The 17,847-nt window shown below is 44.6% G+C and overlaps 2 protein-coding genes and 1 long non-coding RNA gene across 6 annotated transcripts; 2 read left to right on the top strand and 1 right to left on the bottom strand.

The window, feature by feature from the left end:
• The first annotated feature begins 997 nt into the window (after positions 1–997).
• LOC135378734 (uncharacterized) lies at positions 998–7,182 on the top strand. Of its 4 annotated transcripts, none has more exons than XM_064611825.1 (16): positions 998–1,490; positions 1,650–1,733; positions 1,927–2,080; positions 2,141–2,354; positions 2,416–2,722; positions 2,805–2,867; positions 3,026–3,190; positions 3,287–3,473; positions 3,568–3,816; positions 3,904–4,075; positions 4,206–4,354; positions 4,455–4,658; positions 5,035–5,602; positions 5,678–6,043; positions 6,119–6,218; positions 6,481–7,182. In XM_064611825.1, exons 1-13 carry the CDS (start codon positions 1,011–1,013, stop codon positions 5,037–5,039), a joined length of 2,433 nt encoding a protein of 810 aa, XP_064467895.1. In that variant the 5' UTR covers positions 998–1,010; the 3' UTR covers positions 5,040–5,602; positions 5,678–6,043; positions 6,119–6,218; positions 6,481–7,182. The 4 variants fall into 4 exon arrangements, with proteins under 4 accessions (XP_064467895.1, XP_064467893.1, XP_064467892.1 ...); XM_064611823.1 differs by having other exon boundaries at positions 5,035–5,347; positions 5,472–5,602; positions 5,678–6,218; XM_064611822.1 differs by having other exon boundaries at positions 5,678–6,218.
• On the bottom strand, positions 4,981–8,003 carry LOC135378736 (P2X purinoceptor 7-like). Its single transcript, XM_064611826.1, has 3 exons — positions 7,680–8,003; positions 7,411–7,617; positions 4,981–5,182 (listed from the first exon to the last, which is right to left on the bottom strand). Exons 1-3 carry the CDS (start codon positions 7,880–7,882, stop codon positions 5,029–5,031), a joined length of 564 nt encoding a protein of 187 aa, XP_064467896.1. The 5' UTR covers positions 7,883–8,003; the 3' UTR covers positions 4,981–5,028.
• Positions 8,004–11,640: 3,637 nt separating this feature from the next.
• Positions 11,641–13,037, top strand: LOC135372387 (uncharacterized). Its single transcript, XR_010415978.1, has 2 exons — positions 11,641–11,822; positions 12,726–13,037. It is a non-coding gene; the product is annotated as an uncharacterized LOC135372387 (long non-coding RNA).
• The last annotated feature ends 4,810 nt before the right edge of the window (positions 13,038–17,847 follow it).

Below are 17,847 nucleotides of genomic sequence, written 5' to 3' on the forward strand. Positions count from 1 at the left end.
CTTGAATGGCTGGAGAAGACCTTCCTTGGGTACCTGGAACATCTGAAGAAGGAAAGCCGAACAGATAACTTCTTCAGCAAGGAGACATACCATGCCATCGTATTCACGACAATGTCAAACGTGGCATGCATCCGACACCTGCTAACTGTGAAGCAGTTCCAATTTGTGTTGACTCGCAAACTGTCAAGCGATCCAATCGAATCAATGTTTGGCTTTTTGCGCCGAAGTGCAGGATGCAACGACATGATGGATGTGAGGAGTGCCATTAGCGGTATAGAGAAAATGCTCAAGACCGGCATCGTTGTTGCATCTAAGGAAAGCAATGTTCAAAGCAGCACATCGTTTGCTACAAGGCAACTCCTTCCGACACAGCAGAAACGCAACACTGTCACAAGTGGTGACGCTGCATTCCTGAAAGTTGCCGAGCTGGAGCTTAAAGGAGCTCAGAAAGCACTTCGATCACTACCACTTTTTTAAACCAGGCGGTTATCCTGCCTATTAAAATGCACCACGCGCAATAATTCAATCAACAGACGCACAAATATCGCAAAATTCGATTTTAAAAATCGCGACCGTGCGCAACGGTGGCAATGACCGGAACGAGCAGACTAGCCGGTTACGTCATTTTGACGTAAGAAAGGGGCAGCCGCTGGTTGGGTTAGAGAAACGTCGTCTGCTATTTTTTCTCTGAACCACGCCGTAAGAAGCAGCGTCTGCAGAAGTGTTTCTTTTCGCTTTTTCTTTGATTTATCAGGTACAGTAAACGAACAAGGGTGCTGTTGTTCTGTTGTGTAGCGACAATTAGTACAAAACTGCGCAACACTTCAGCGTACGCTTCAAGAGGAACGCCGCATCGCCATAATCACTAGCTCGCCCGCCTCGATTAGCAACGTTGTTATAGTTACTCAGTCATTCATCTGGTGGTATATTCGTAGAGGCACGTTGTCTGGCACGATCCACAGCAATCCTGCAACTTACGAATTGTTATCTGTTCACGGCAATCAGTCGCGATGCCGCAGGCGTGCGGTGTTCGCGGGTGCGTAAACAGTGTATGTAATCGCTCGAAATATCGTCGGCACACGGTACCGCGGAAAGAACCTCCACGAAGTACATGGCTACGACTGATACAACGTGATGACGTCCCATCGAACGCTGCAATCGTCGTCTGTTTTCTACACTTTCGACCGGACGACTACGAACTCAACGTGTCACTTGTTGAAGGCTCCGGAGTTGGAAAATTCAAACATAGACTGAGACCCGAAGTGACGCCGTCGTTGAACCTACCTAATGCTGCCGCCGCGCAAGAGAACGTGGTACGTATGTCGCCTGTGACGTGCCTGCAACGGTACATACTAGAAATATATGTGTCGTGCACCTGCTTAGCACATTTTATAAATTTCAATCACTTTCCTCAAATACAGGCAGAACAACGTGTACCAGAAGGTGACAGCCTAAACGGTGACAGTGCATGTGCCAGCTTAGTCAGTCACGTAAGGATTCTCACTTTTTTGCCGTGCAATGTAACAATAACCACTATATTTTTATGATGATGACTGGGGAGTTTTAGCACCAGGGTGCAATACAGAGGCAATGTAAACATATATATGCTCGGTATGTAAATGCTGCTGTCTTGTAATGTTGCCCCACAGGCTTCTTCCTTTGGAAATGAAGAGAGCGGTTATTCATCTCACACCCAACCTGCTTCCCCTGTGCTTACATCTCAGTCTCCCAGTGTAAGTATCTCAGCAAGCATAGGTCCAACTTAATTGATTATGACTAGTACATCATTCAACCACTACACAGCATACATGCAGGTATGTGATTTGTAAAATATGTGTCAAATATAAAATGAGTATCACAGAGAGACACATATATTATCATTATCATACTTGTATGTCATTGTGTCTATACCTTTCTTTCATGAAGCCCGACATGACACCTACAACCGTCCTACAGTGCATGAACTGTGGGTGCAGGCAGCCCAACAGCGTACCTTTGACTGAAGAAAAAGGGACCCAGTACAGTTTGCCAAGAGAGTCGAAGTGGACCCAAACAACAGTTGTCCAAACTAGGAGAGTCGGTATGTAAAAACATGGGACTATGATGGCAACATGTAGCTGATACATTTCTCATCTTATAGGCACACAAGCAAATCATAATGCCAAATCTCTGCAAACATCGTCAACTCAAACAAGTGAAGACTTCTGTGAACTTGGGCCACAGCACTCAGGCATTCAATGGGAACCAAAACGGTGCTCTACACCAGTTATGAATGATGTGACAGAGACCACTATCGGTGACACTGACAATCCAGCAGACACCACCTATGTACCACAACACGACAGCCTTCTTGGGTAAGTGCTTGACTTCTTCAAAGTGCCACATTTTTCTATGTTACATTCAAAGTTCTTGCAGTGATAGCCCTCAAGCCAGCAGTGTCAGTCCCCAGGAGGAGAGAAAATATATAATATTCGAAAGCAAGCTGAAAGAACTGTTTCGTTCCTGCACCACATGCTTGAACCCATGTACTACAAGCTTCAGCTGTGTTGGTTCCCTCCTCCGAGTTGAGTCCTGCTGCGTAGATGGTCATACGTTTGTTTGGGAGAGCCAGCCATACATATCAAATAAGCCTGCTGGAAACGTCCTGCTGTCTGCAGCAATTCTGTTTAGCGGAGCAAGTCCCACTCCAACACTGCGGATGCTCAAACTGATAAATGTCAAGGTATAATTTGCATTCGGTCCCCAGAAATTATTCGCATGTAAAATGAGCAGAAGAGCTTACAATGTGTCCGCATTGCTTTTAGATCTTCTGTGATCACACGTTTTTCAACTACCAGCGAGGATACCTTCTACCAGCAATAACTGAGGTACGTTTTCTGGTAATGACATAACTTGGGAAAAAAATGTAGCCAGTTATGTATCTTGCTACCACAACTAGTAACTCGACTGCAAGTTAACCATTCTGATTTTTATATTTTTTTTCATATTTATTACTAGTTATTACTGAACTTTGCTTTCGTTGAAGGTATGGACACAGCACCAAGCGGCACTCCTGGTTGAGTTGCAGGGCAAGGAAACCGACTTGGCTGCTGATGGAAGATGCGATTCTCCGGGCCACAACGCAAAGTACCTATCGTACAGTTTCTATGATGGGAAGCTGAACAAGGTTGTCCATACAGTACAGGTTCAGGTATATAGTACCTTCGTATACTTCATACATTTTGTGTGAAATATTAACAATAACCAGATGTCCACAATAAAACTTATTCACTTTATCTATCAACAGTCAAATGAAGTGGCATCAAGCTACCACATGGAGCTGGAAGCACTGCAGCGTGGCCTTGAAGAACTGTATGATTTCAACGTCGGTGTACGGTCTTTGACAACAGATCGGCATCCCAGTGTACGGAAATACATGCGTACATCACACCCAGAGGTTAACCACCAGTTTGATGTCTGGCACGTTTCCAAAGGTATGTACTGTAGCAGACAGGTATACTGAAATTAGTTACAAATATCAACCTGCTATGAGATCCTTACTTTTCCTTTTCACATTCTTCTGTATAGGCATTCGAAAGAAGCTGATGAGTGCCAGCAAAGGAAAAGGTTGCGAAGCACTTGAGCTATGGTCAAAGCCTGTGGTGAATCATCTGTACTACTGTGTCACCCACAGCGAAGGAGATGCAGAGCGTGTGTTATCGATGTGGAAGAGCCTTAACAATCATGTGTGCAACATTCATGAGGGCCATGAAGGCCCATATCCACGCTGTCTGCACCCTGTCCTGGACGAGAACGACCGACCATGGCTCATTCCTGGTAAATGAACTTGCAACAGAGCTATTCAACATGCAATAGTTTTTCTCATTTGTATTAAATGTAATTATATATTATATTCCTCTGAAGGGTCACAGCCTCAGAAGAAGCTAGCAGAGATAACCCTGGCAAAATATCTGTTGAAGGATATTCCAAAGCTTTCTCCTGATGTTCAGACATCAAACTTGGAAGCATTCCACAGCCTTCTCATCCGGTTTGCTTCCAAGTCTGTTGGGTATGGCCCCAAAACTATGAAATGCAGGTTTGTAGGTCTCATCAGTAAGCTGCATTCTGCTAGAAATTATTTGTGTGCATGCCAATGTATCACAAATTTATGAAGTACACTTACATATAAGGCACCAGGATAATTACTTTCTCCATTGAACATGTAGGACGCAGCTAGCCATCCTGCATTTCAATGAAAACTCCAACAGGGCCCATGCTTTCACAGAAGATGGAGAACTGCGCTACCTAATGAAGCGATCGAAGGTGTACTCTGGAGAGTATGTTGCGCTGCCCATCAAGGAGGAGCCTACCTTCAGTAAGTGAACCACGAACGAGACACAAGTACTGAGCCGGTGCCATGTCAGCCTATCCATATTAAATTCAAAAACATGAGCACATTTTGTTGCTGTTTTCAGATTATGCTCGCAAGCTTCTGGACAAGGTGGTAGAGCTCTGCCATAAATGGCCTACATTTGATGACGCATGGGCTGCAAACCCTCCCGATGAACTGCCTAGTCTAACGAAGAACGAGCCCCCTGTAGACAAGAGGGCACTTGTAGAGGCCAGGCAACACCGTCTAGAGATGTGTCGCTGCTGCCTGTGCAAGGAAGATTCGCAAAGTACATGAACCATCCAGATGCTGTATTGTCAAAAGTGCATAGCACATAACATACTATCCATGAAGACTTCTTCACACACACACAGAAGACGACACACGTAGGTTCTTTTGTTTCTTCTGTGTCCGTGTCTCTCGGTCTTCTTCATGAACCTATACCAGCTAGCCTGCACCCTTTTCCTTGTTTCTTTTATAACATACTACAGTGCTAAATGTCAACTATCGACATGTCGACAACGACAAGACTTGGCACTGGAGAAAACTAACAAACAGCAATTTTGTTTCACTGCTCCTTTGTATAAAATGAGTTGACAATGTAACATAGATCCACAAAAGTATGTATTGAAAATAGTTACGGTACATCAATTTTATCTCTACAGTGTAGGTCTAAATCCAGTGTAGTACGTTGAAGGGAACTTTTCCCGAATTGCCCACACAACACATGATGGCAGCACATGACGGTTCCCTTCGCCAAGGTGCCCCCAGAGCCAGGATGCACACTGCCGGTAGGCAACATAGCGGTACCTCCTGTAACAAACGGAACAACATCATTATGACGAGAACTGTATTTTTCTCCTACAGGGTCTGCTGCTTCATGGCCGTGGGCCAGCATGTCATTTATTGAACATGACACTGGAGATGACACATTTTGTTTGACAACTTCAATTTGAGCTTTCAGAAAGCAGCTTGCAGGTGAGTGACTACGAAAGAGTGAAACTGAACCGCAAGACCGATAGAATCATCTGTGTGGAAGGCTAGCTTATCATACTACGCACTGGGGACAAGGCATTTACTTCATGGCAGTTTCCATCTGTAGCTTTCAGAGAAACAGTGACTACCTATATTACTCTGACACTCATGCAATCACCTCTGGAAGAGAGCATTACGGATGGTCTGGAGGAATGCATGTGGAGACATCTGAAGACTCTAAACAAATTTTATGAAATGGTAATGCAGCTGCGTTTGTGTTTCACTGGTACGTTGGAGTCTTACAATTTCCCTTTGACTTTTGTTGTGCATCAGAGCATCGTCATGGATGGTCTGGAGGAACGCATGTGGAGACATCTGAAGACTCTAAACAAATTTTATGAAATGGTAATGCAGCTGCGTTTGTGTTTCACTGGTACGTTGGAGTCTTACAATTTCCCTTTGACTTTTGTTGCGCATGAGAGCATCGTCATGGATGGCCTGGAAGAATGCATGTGGAGACATCTGAAGACTCTAAACAAATTTTATGAAATGGTAATGCAGTTGCGTTTGTGTTTCACTGGTACGTTGGAGTCTTACAATTTCCCTTTGACTTTTGTTGCGCATGAGAGCATCGTCATGGATGGCCTGGAAGAATGCATGTGGAGACATCTGAAGACTCTAAACAAATTTTATGAAATGGTAATGCAGCTGCGTTTGTGTTTCACTGGTACGTTGGAGTCTTACAATTTCCCTTTGACTTTTGTTGCGCATGAGAGCATCGTCATGGATGGCCTGGAAGAATGCATGTGGAGACATCTGAAGACCCTAAACAAATTTTATGAAATGGTAATGCAGCTGCGTTTGTGTTTCACTGGTACGTTGGAGTCTTACAATTTCCACTTTCAAATGTATTGTTGAAAGCCCTACAGTATTTATTCCCCCATGAGTTTCAGACATGGTTTCCATACACCCACCATATGTTGTCTCCCTTCATACTAGTTCAAAAGACTATCTGGTATATGCATCTGGATAACTAACGACACTGGTGTCTGCTGATCTGAACATTGGCCTGCAGTTTTATATGATCTGGAAGATCTTGGTAATATAAGAAATAACTATGTACTTATATATTTCAGATTACTGAGAACACTTTTTCACGGATACTTGGTACAGAGGTACATGCTACTGTTCCTTTGTGTTGGGCAATGATCTTCTAAGGAACTGCGACAGACAAATCGAGGGAGAAGCTTTTCACAGTAACAACAACTTGGAGAGTGTGTGTGACGGGAATATATTTCTGTATCCCTGGGCATGATTGTGATGATACACATCAAAGGTCTGTTGCTACAAACAACAGGCTGCTCCTGAGGCATTTCTGTGCATAAAAGACAGAATTTTCTCTGAAGTGTAAACATGCTCTTGCTATCCAAGACCTCGTGTACCAGTGAACACGCCTACTTGTGAATGCTGAATTTTGCTTTGAGGGCATGTTTCTCGCTCAACAGGCATATCAGAACATCATATGAACTGCCAGTCCTTGATAAACTACAACCGGTTCTAAAGAATTCATAAAAGCAAGGCATGAATGCAAAAAACTTGTTCTTGTCTCTTGGTAGTGAGTAATGTGCATAGTTGTTTGTTATTGTGTCTAAACAGAGTGACTTGTAGCAATATCTGACTTCTCCATTACAAAGTGCACATGAACGTATCTATGAATGATAATAAAATAATTCGAGGCTTTATATCGTGAAACAACTGTGATCCTATCTGTGAATGACTTATTGCTTGCAGAATAATAATTACCACTGTGAGTACAACTAATAAAAAGTTCATTAGGACGTTTCTGGCGTGATTCTGGGTAACAGTGGCCCCGCACGCATACTCAGTTTTTCTTTTTTCTTTTTTTTGTGTGTGTGTTCTATCATATGTTCCCAATTATATCTTTATGATGAACCATCAAAAATGACACTAACTTTGCAGCGAAACTGAACGCTGTCATTGTACCGATTCGCGCATTTCACAATGCTGCACCATTTACTCAATATTAGTCAAGGTTGTGAACTTACTCGTGAAGCGGCGTGTTCATGAACACACCCTGATTTTCAAGTGATTGGAGGGCTAGCCGTATAACGACGTCGGTCAAGCACGACGCTTGGAACTCCGACGCCGTCGTGACACAGCCCTCCGGCTTCTTTTCGACAGCTGCTGGCACGTTGCGGCAGCAGACGTCCTCGCGCCGCGTTTGCATTGATCGGCACACTCCACATGTGCACCTGTTGCAGAGATCAACACAGTTAAGCAATGTCATAAAGTACCGCAACTATGGTCAACTTACCAATCATCCGAGCTGTCCCGTCGCTTTCTCTTGGCTGCCACATGGTTACCGACGACGCCAGCTAAGTTTGCGCCTGGCGTCATGTAAGGCGTATCGCCATACGGCGTACAGTTCATTATTTTGCACCTCTGCAGAGTTCGAATTTCCCATTCAGATAGTGGCATCAAGTGCCGATATTCCGCAGGCACTTCGAAATCCTCCATCGTTCACGACAGGGAGAAAGCAAGGAAAACGAAAAGAAAGAAAACCGGGTAGAACTGACCCAGATAGAAGCGCGGAAGAGCGGTCGCCGCTTTCGACTTTTATTACGTCACGAATGACGTTTTTTCCTTCTCATCCTCGTTTGACCCGGAGGAGCGAGTCGAGTGGGAACGCGCGCGGCGATGTTCAAGTGTCTTTTTTTCTACGAAAAACATCGCGCACAGAGAAAACTTTCGTGTTAGTCATCAAGTTAAGTTACCTACTTCCACAACGCGTTCGGACCGGAAAATTTTTGAGATGGCTTTCAGAGCTCCTTTAAGGAACACTGTCTTTCAACAGACCCCCTCATCTCAACACCAGATGTTGCAAGCATTGCAATGGTTGGTGGCTACATCGTCCGTGCAGCAATCGAAAACATTTCCTGTGAGAACTGCATATCACTTAGAGCCAAAGCAAACACACCCCTCCAGGGACTCATTTCTAACCAAGACCGGGGAGGGCTGTGCTATCCTAGCCAAGAACTCGTTAAAGTTCTGCTGGGGCTTAGACGCTTTGTGGACAGTGTATTGAAGCACAGGAGAAACATCCAGAAGCCGTTAGAGGTATGCGTGCAGAGAACTGTTGGCACAATTATTGACCTTCCTGTTCTGATGTGTGCTCAAAATGACTTGGAACACAGGAGAGCACTGCTGGAACTGATTGCAAGAAAATTTATAAAACCTGTGCTTACAAATTATGCATCGCAAGTCACAGACAAGAATGCAACTACCAAATTTCTGGAGCAAAAGCCCCTGTCCAGAAAGGTTCTGAAACTTTAGGAATTAAATACGCTGTTTAATGCTGGCAATAAAAGCTATAAGCTTCCCAATACAATTGTTTTGTTTCAAATTTTAATATACCTGCTACTGTCTGTTACTAATAATGCTACAATATCTGCTACTGTGGCAAAGCACTGCCGCATTGATGGGAACGAAAAACTGTCTGGCAAGTCGCGATTAATCTCAAAGTCCTGTCTTTACACAATCATATGCGTTATTAACGATAACTGTCTCAGAATAGAATCTCTACGGTCATAATGGTGAGCTGCGCTCCTTTTGACGCAGCCGCGCACGTTGGGAAGCCGAGCGCAGTAGTGTCGGAACGCAGCGCCACCGTGCGGTGCGCGCCCGTAACACGGCGGCAGGCTGGTATCAATGGGAGAGCTGGCGATGCGGCAGGCATCTTTTTAGAGGAGGCGTTGCATCAGGCTCCAACAGCAGAGGAGGCACAGTAAGCGGGTTTCGCCGCCGCGACAATAGTGTCGCCGCTGGCATTTCCCGCCAAATTCCGGCTATTTACTTTCCATTGGCTCCGGTCCTCCACGTGACCTTTCTCGATCATGATTGGCTGAGGCTCATTTAACCGGTGGATTCGCCCGCGTTCGTTTCTCCGAGGCGCCGACCCGTCTGACCGTTGTGTAGCTGGCGTCTACGTATGTGAGCAGACGGTGATTTCGTTTCGTGGATTTCGAAGATGTTCGAGCCATGGACGAACGTCTGAATGGAAGGTAAGCAGACAAACGCATGATGCATGTCAGTGATCAGACTTTTAATACTGTCGCTTAACTGTGTGCATGGAGGTACACGCCTTGTCCCGTATTACATCACTTTCTGCCGGTTATCAGTCAGGATCTGGTTGATGATTCTGCGTGGCGTTACTTGTTGCGTTTTGTTCCGCTATTTGAATGTGTCTGATGTTTAATACACTGGTGTGCATGAAAAGGAAAACAGCGTGCATCGCGTACGCAGGACTCCTCGAATTTTGTCACTAGTCGACATTAGGCGCGTAACGATAGCATGTCTTACATAGCGTATTCAGCCAAGTAACGTTGCCTGTGCTCGGGTTTACCATATCGTTAACAGGTTCCTTTTTTTTTTTCATTCAGACACCGACAGCTGTTCGTGGCCCTGCGATCCGCGAGCATGTGCCCCTGTCACCAGAAAATTCGACAGTTGTGCTGGGATGAAGCGGATGGCTTCTGCGACTCATCACGTGCTATATATGTGTATAATAATATCTACTTTCTCCAAACCGAATAGGTTCCGTTGAGGATTGTATAATATGATAGTCACGCTTTCTGTTGCTCGGCACTATTTATTCTTTATTTATTCTGCAGTATGCTGTAATAATCGTGTAGTTTTACTTGCATTCAAATGTTGCTTCTTGTTTATATGTTTACCGTGTCAATAAATTTGTACATGTGAATTCCTTCGTCTTCTGGATTTTCATTTTCTGCTTCCCGATAATATTAGCAGATGGCCTGGCGAAGCGCTCGGAACGGGGGGGGGGGGAGATAATTCGAGTGAGAGTGTGTGGAGAGGGCACGCAGCGCACATGCGCAGTTCAATCAGCCAGCGCGCGCTTTTTGGCGCCGTTTTCCGGCTACTTTGTCGTGATTCGTTACTGATGATCACGTGGTCAAGGGGGGCGGTGGTTTTCGTGGCGAAACTGTGGAAGCTACAGCTGCACTCCACTGCCAACAGCTCCCCATAGAGCCCATAGTTTGAGATAATTCACACAACACTGGGCACACGACCAATGAGAGTGCAACGTTGTAGATATTATGCAATGCCAGTCGACCAATCAGGAGCCTTAACTTTGGCTGAGCTTTCGGTCGGTTCTGGCTACCATCGACTTCTACCGGATTTCACTCCTACCTACCCGATATTCAAAATAACTGAAGCTTTTTTTGGCTAAAAGAAATATTTATTTGACACAAAGCATTGATTCAAAGATCTGATACATGGGTGCACTGTGAATACAAGGTTCACTGCGTTGTTGACGCACTGTAACTAAGTTCGAACTTGAAGCAAAACGAACACAGCCCTCGAAATCCGACACGGCCCAAGCGTGTTCTTCACTCTGCAACCGCTCCAACTCACGAAGCATTCCAGTTTCGGAGTTGATAGACTGTTCGTGGGATAATAGTCGTGTCCAGGAACAGCACGACACACGTTGAATCACATCGACGCATGAATAAACCAGCGAACACTTCTACAAACTGTTCTGCCGATTGACATCACTGAAACACGGAACACAAGAGGACGCCGTGCCGGCCGATTTTATGATGAGCATCTTCTTTCGTTGCTTGCAGAGCGGAAGGCACTTGTGTGGCACGTAATCGTAATCCTATCTGAATCGTAATCCTGTCGCCCGAACGCGTCCTTCACTCTCCAACCGATCCAACCCACGAAGCATTCCAGTTCCGTAGCTGAGACTGTACGTGGGATAATAGTCGTGTCCAGGAACAGTACAACAAGCGTAGAATCACAAACTGTTCTGCCGATTGATATCACCGAAACACGCACGGACGCCGACGGACGTCGTGCCGGCCGATGCGAGCTATTTCGAAACTATGCTGGAATGCTGGAACTGTTGAAATTGAAATGACCGCCGGACGCTGCACACGCACACGCGCGCGTAGAAAATGCGATTTCAAAGCATTGTCGACCAATCGGAGCGCGCACACAGTCTAGGCCAATGAGCTTGCAACGTTGTAGATTGGCGTAGTGGTACATACTCTACAGCCGCATCCTCGGTTACCTGAGGAGGACTGGTATCCATCCGCCGACCATGCAGCGCGCACGCGCACCGTAGTCCGTAGGTCCGTAGTTGTGGCTGTTAAGCGAGTTTCGCCGCCGCGAAAATAGTGTCGCCGCTGTCATTTCCCGCCAAATTCCGGCTATTTACTTTCCATTGGCTCCGGTCCCCCACGTGACCTTTCTCGATCATGATTGGCTGAGGCTCATTTAACTGGTGGATTCTCCCGCGTTCGTTTCTCCGAGGCGCCGACCCGTCTGACCGTTGTGTAGCTGGCGTCTACGTAACGTATGTGAGCAGACGGTGATTTCGTTTCGTGGATTTCGAAGATGTTCGAGCCATGGTCGAACGCCTGAATGAAAGGTAAGCAGACAAACGTATGATGCATGTCAGTGATCAGACGTTTAATACTGTCGCCTAACTGTGTGCATGGAGGTACGCCTTAGCCGGCGTTCACACGGGGCAACTTTTCCCAGCAACTCGAAGCAACTCAAACCAACGTCTTTTGAGCAATTTCGAGTCCGCGTTCACACGCAGCAACTCTGTAGTTGCACCCACAAGCAACCTTATGGCGACCGGACAATGTGGGTTCGAATCGAACTGGTGGAATCTTTTCTTTAGCTGCTGTTTATCAAATTTCAGTCAGTTTTATTTCTCCAATAGATCATTATTGCCGTCCAGAAGTGGCAACTGATATGTTTCCGTGAAGTTCGTAAAAAAAGAAAAAGTTATTTTTTAGCTGCACCTCCAGGATTTGAACCTATGAACCCACGAACGAAATCCACAACGCCATCGGGAGTCACGTGGCAATGCTTCCCTCTCTGATTGGCCGATGCACGAGCAACTTCTCAAGTTTTCGGTCCGGGAGCGATTCGCAGCAACTCGGAGCAACTCGAGTTGCTGGAGGTTGCCGGCTGACAGCAACTCCAAAGTTGCTCATAGTTGCTGCAAAAAGTTGCCCCGTGTGAACGCTGCCTTACGCGTCCCGTATTACATCGCTTTCTGCCGGTTATCAGTCATGACCTGGTAGATGATTATGCATGGCGTTACTTGTGGCGTTTTGTTGCGCTATTTGAATGTGTCTGATGTTTCATACACTGGTGTGCATGAAAAGGAAAACAGCGTGCATCGCGTACGCCGGGCTCCTCGAATTTTGTCATTAGGCGCGTGACGATAGCATGTCTTACATAGCGTATTCAGCAACGTTGCCTGTGCTCGGGTTTACCATATCATTAACAGATTCCTTTTCTTTTTTCTTTCATTCAGACGCCGACAGCTGTTCGTTGCCTTGCGATCCGCGAGCATGTGGCCCCTGTCACCTGAAAATTCTACAGTTGTACTGGGATGAAGCGGATGGCTTCTGCGACTCATCACGTGCTATGTATGTGTGTAATAATATCTACTTTGTCCAAACCTAATAGGTTCCCTTAACGATTGTATAATATGATAGTCACACTTTCTGTTGCTCGGCACTATATTTATTCTGCAGTATTCTGTAATAATCGTGTAGATTTACTTACATTCAAATGTTGCTTCTTGCTTATATGTTTACCGTGTCAATAAATTTGTACATGTGAATTCCTTGGTCTTCTGGATCTTCATTTTCTGCTTCTCGATAATATTAGCAGATGGCCTGGCGAAGAGCTCGGAACAGGGGGGAGGGAGAGAGAATTCGAGTGAGAGCGTGTGGAGAGCACTGATCTCGATTGTAAAAGGCTGGATCGCGGATAGGGAGCGCGAGCGTGAAGAAACCGGCCGCCATCTTACTGTACCCACAACAGTCGCCGCAGCGATCATGGCAACTTCTTGCAATTACGGTCGTACCAACCGTACTGGTAAGGTTACAGGGCCTAAATCTATACAGGTGAGTCACTCTTTATCGAGGAATAAATAGGCGTCCATTCTGTATATTTAGTTGACCATTATGAAGTGTTTTTTTGCCCAAAACGAGCACTGGATGCAGGCTGCTTGATCGCTCTTCCGACGTTCAATCGAGCACACTTGCATTTTACCCGGCGGCAAATACAGTTTGAGTGCATAATATGCTTGAAAGAACACGTTACACTACACAGGTAGTGTTGTCATCAATATATGTGCGAGCACTCGAGCGCTTTTTTGCATGCATTGCTAGCATGGTACACGGTGTTCTCTGCGGAAGCAAGTGGCCAAGTGCCACATTCATTTCTTTGAATTACCTTCACGCACAAGTTCGGTATTACGTCATAATGAGACCACGATTGTCACTTTTTTTCATGTATTGGTAATGTTTTGTGCCTTGGTTTGATTTGTGACAAAGAATCCTACGTAACGGTGGTGTGGCGCGACTTGAATAACGCCTTTGTGTCTGAGCTGTATCGTCAGCTTGTTACGATAGTAATAATTTGTAGCGTGTAGTGCTATTTGTAGCAGTTTTTAAGGCAAAAGTGGTCTCTCAATACAGGTTTTGTCATGCGGGCTACCCAGTGAATTATCTGTGCAGTGTGATACGGCTGGGTGTACAGGTAAGTATCACGTTCCTCATCCACTGGTTTCTACTTTACAGGAAGGAACAACCTCAGTGCACGCACTGTGGTTAGCCTCTCTCAGTTCTGCATATTTTCTTACATGTTCACATCAGAAACACACCTTAGACTTTAGGCTCCTTCACCCAGCAATATAATAATTAGAGATTGTACTTCATTTTAGAATAGTTTTTAATCTTTTTAATTTTTAGAAGATACAGGGATTGTAAACCATGTTTTAAACTGATGTTTTAACATTTGTCTAATGCATTTATTAAACAACATATTCATTTTTAACTGGTTGCACCCAAACCAATGTTCTGATGTATTATTTCTTTTGTTGTCGATGCACCATAAAAATTGGAATAATCATCATCAATGCAGGTTACTTCACAGCTGCCTCAACATACTCAAGAAATGGGTGCAGAACCTGCGTAATGCCCACAAACTTTGACTACTACAGCACCTCCAGAAAGTAAAGGCATATGTGTCACATGGGATTTTTAAAGGCATTCACAGTATATAATACCTTGTATGAACTGTTGTTGATCTAAGCAGCCTCTACAGTACACTCTCAGAAATTAAAACTTGTCAGGGAACTGTGATAATTGTTCCAGTTAATAGGCATGCACATGTACGCTATAAGAAGAAAATTATTTATTGAGAATGCACTACTGTTGATCACACTCATGCAGCTGTAGGTTTACCTTCGGCCTCTTGGAACTCTTTTTTTTAGTTGCCTTAGCTGCAGGAGGAGTGTCATCCAGCATGTCAACTACTTGCAGAAATATTGACGTATTTAAGATTATGACACAGTTTGAAGGGTTTCAATTCAGGAAATTTGCAGTGGCAGGGCCTGCCAGAGTGAAACCTACTGAATATTTTATGGTGTCGAAGTGGCAGTTCCTCCAGGATAGGAATATCTTAGATGGGAGCAAAAAGCTTGAAATTAACAAAGTGTTGTTTGCATTAAGCAATTTGTAATACACTGAACACATAGGCAGCAAAACAAAAATTTAAAATTCAGCATGTATGAAAATTGGGTGCAACAAATTTGCATAGTGTACGTGTACATTGTCATTCCTGAGATATATATTGTCATTGCAGGGAGGTCACAAAACAATAAATGTATTGTTTTGTCACTTCCCTGCACATTCATTGTATCTTGAAATGCGTATATGCCAGAATAAATGTTGAACTTGAAAAATGTATATTCTCTTCATTCATAGAGCATAACATCACTTATCTTCTTTACAAAAGCATATCGTGTTACATCTTTGTCACGCAAAACGCACAACCAAGAAAGCCATCTTCCATTAAACATCACGTTTCAGACATGATTCAGTTGGTATCATTTCATAGACAGGGTACACCAGGGCTCGAGTTTCAAGCTCCAAATCGTCATGTTGCAGTTTGGAAACCGTACATGTGTAGTGCAAGAGAGCCCTCGCACATTAAAATGAGTCACCGTTACTGAAAAGTAACTCACTATGAGAGAGTCTGACGCTGCAGAAAAGTGTGCAAACTGCGGAAAGTGTCATAGAAGATCTTCAGAAATCGTGCCTGGTTTCACGGCAGTGCTACCACACTCCCTTTTAGATGACGATGATAATGATTGGAGTTTCAGATGTGCAGCTGCATTTTTTGCAACGTGCTCCTCCTCCTTCTCTGGCTACTCATGTTGTTTACGTCTACTGTTGATCACATTCATTTATCACATATTATATTCTTATATATTATTGTTATATTATCACATATTCGATCACATTAAATTTAAAATTTAGCATATATGAGAAAATATCAGGATGGAAGTTGCTATTCATTCCTCATTCCAACCTAAAATTGAGTGCTACAAATTTAGAGAGCGTACCTGATCATTGTCATTCCTAAAATATATATTGCCATTGTAGCAAGGTCACAAAACAATAAATGTAGCCTTTTGCGACCTCCCTGCACGTTCATTGTATCCTGAAACGCATAAGTGCAAGAAATAAATCTTGAACTTGAATAAACTTGATGTTGTATAAACTTGACATAAGACGTTGAATAATATAATGAATGATATAAAATATTGAATAAACTTGAACTCGTATATTCTCTTTACTCATCATCAGTGATCTTCATTACAAAAGCATATCGTGTTAGACTTTTTTGTTTGCGTTTCACAGACTGGGTACACGAGGGCCAAAATGACAAAATCACAACTGTTTCAAGCTCCAAATAGTCCTGTTGCAATTTGAAGACCATATGTGGAGCTGCATTTTTTGGAACATGCTCCACATAACAAGCATGACAAACTTTTCTCACGCTGCAGTTGTATCCAACAAAAGCATATGAGCGCTGGAGAAGGACATTCAGTTTGGCACAACCGCGCCTGCAAATAATCAGAACAAATAAAGGGAGAAGCAAACAAACATAGAAATGCTGTACTTCAAAAAGAGATAAGTCCTGTGTCTCAAGGAGGTGTTACCACTTTCTAAGTAACTTAATTGATTAAGCTTACATCACTATACCTGATTAACTGTCCTAAAGAGTGTGATCTAATAGCGTGAAGTAATTATTTGGGCTGCTTCGGTGTGTCCATATTTGCGAGGCAAAGCACCGCTGTCGTTTACTAAGAGACTCGTGCTAAGGCGATGCTTGATATAAATCATACTAAACGCATACACGGCTAAAACAACGGCTGTGATTCTACAGAACGATCTCTTTCTGCCATGCGAGTATATCTCTTCCCGGACCGTTCTTTATGGAACAATTTTTGTCCAGAACGCAGTACGGGATATTATATACATGGTTGTTGTTAACCTCAAGTCGTTTCTTATTGAAATATTGGCTGGGAAACGTGCTGTAGTACAATCCCCAGCGCTGCACTACAGTGACGGTCTAGTTTCGGAATGCAAAACATAACGTAATTAAGAATCGAACGGCAGGACACCTGTGAAACACTGTTAGGATACATCAGTATACTGGCACCTTACAAAATTGTGTGATGACAAACAACGACACATGCTTGCAGCGCAATAAATACTCACAATCTCTGTTGCCTCCCATTGTTTTCTATGGGCGCACACAGCACTTTAGGGCCCACCAACATGGCGGCCCGAAGGCACGCCTCTCCCCCACGAGCCCCTCTCCCATGCGCGATCCAGCCTTTATACATAGAGATCAGTGGTGGAGAGGGCACGCGGCGCACATGCGCAGTTCGATCAGCCAGCGCGCGCTTTTTGGCGCCGTTTTCCGGCTACTTTGTCGTGATTCGTTACGGATGATCACGTGGTCAAGGGGGGCGGTGGTTTTCGTGGCGAAACCCTCCTCAGGTACCCGCGGACGCGGCTGTAGAGTATGTACCACTGCGCCCATACACCATGTTGCAAGCCCATTGGCCTAGACTGTGCGCGCGCTCCGATTGGTCGAGAACGTTTTGAAATCGCATTTTGTAGCGCGTATGTGCGTACAGCGTCTCGGCCGTTTCAGCATAGTTTCGAAATAGCATGGCCGGCATGTCGTCCTCCTGTGTTCGGTGGTGTCAATCGACAGAACAGTTTGCGGAAGTATGTTCGCGGGTTTATTAGTTCGTCCTTGTGAGTCTACGCGTGTTGTGCTATTTCTGGACACAGCTGTTATACCACGAACAATCTGTCAACTGCGGTAGCGGAATGCTTCATGAGTCGGAGCGTGAAGAACAAGTTCGAGCACCGTTGGACTTGGAGGACTGTCAACAAAGACAGGATTACGTGCCACACGCGCTTTTCGCTTCGCTATAATGGATGCACCGCAGGCAGCGAAAGAAGATGCTCATCATGAAATGGTACGCACTCATGAGACTGGCTCGGTATTAGGAGTTGAGCGGTGTGTTCGTTCTGCTTATGTTCGAACTTTGTCCCAGT

Source organism: Ornithodoros turicata, chromosome 1 (genome assembly GCF_037126465.1).
Source record: "Ornithodoros turicata isolate Travis chromosome 1, ASM3712646v1, whole genome shotgun sequence".
Classification (NCBI taxonomy): Eukaryota; Metazoa; Arthropoda; class Arachnida; order Ixodida; family Argasidae; genus Ornithodoros; species Ornithodoros turicata.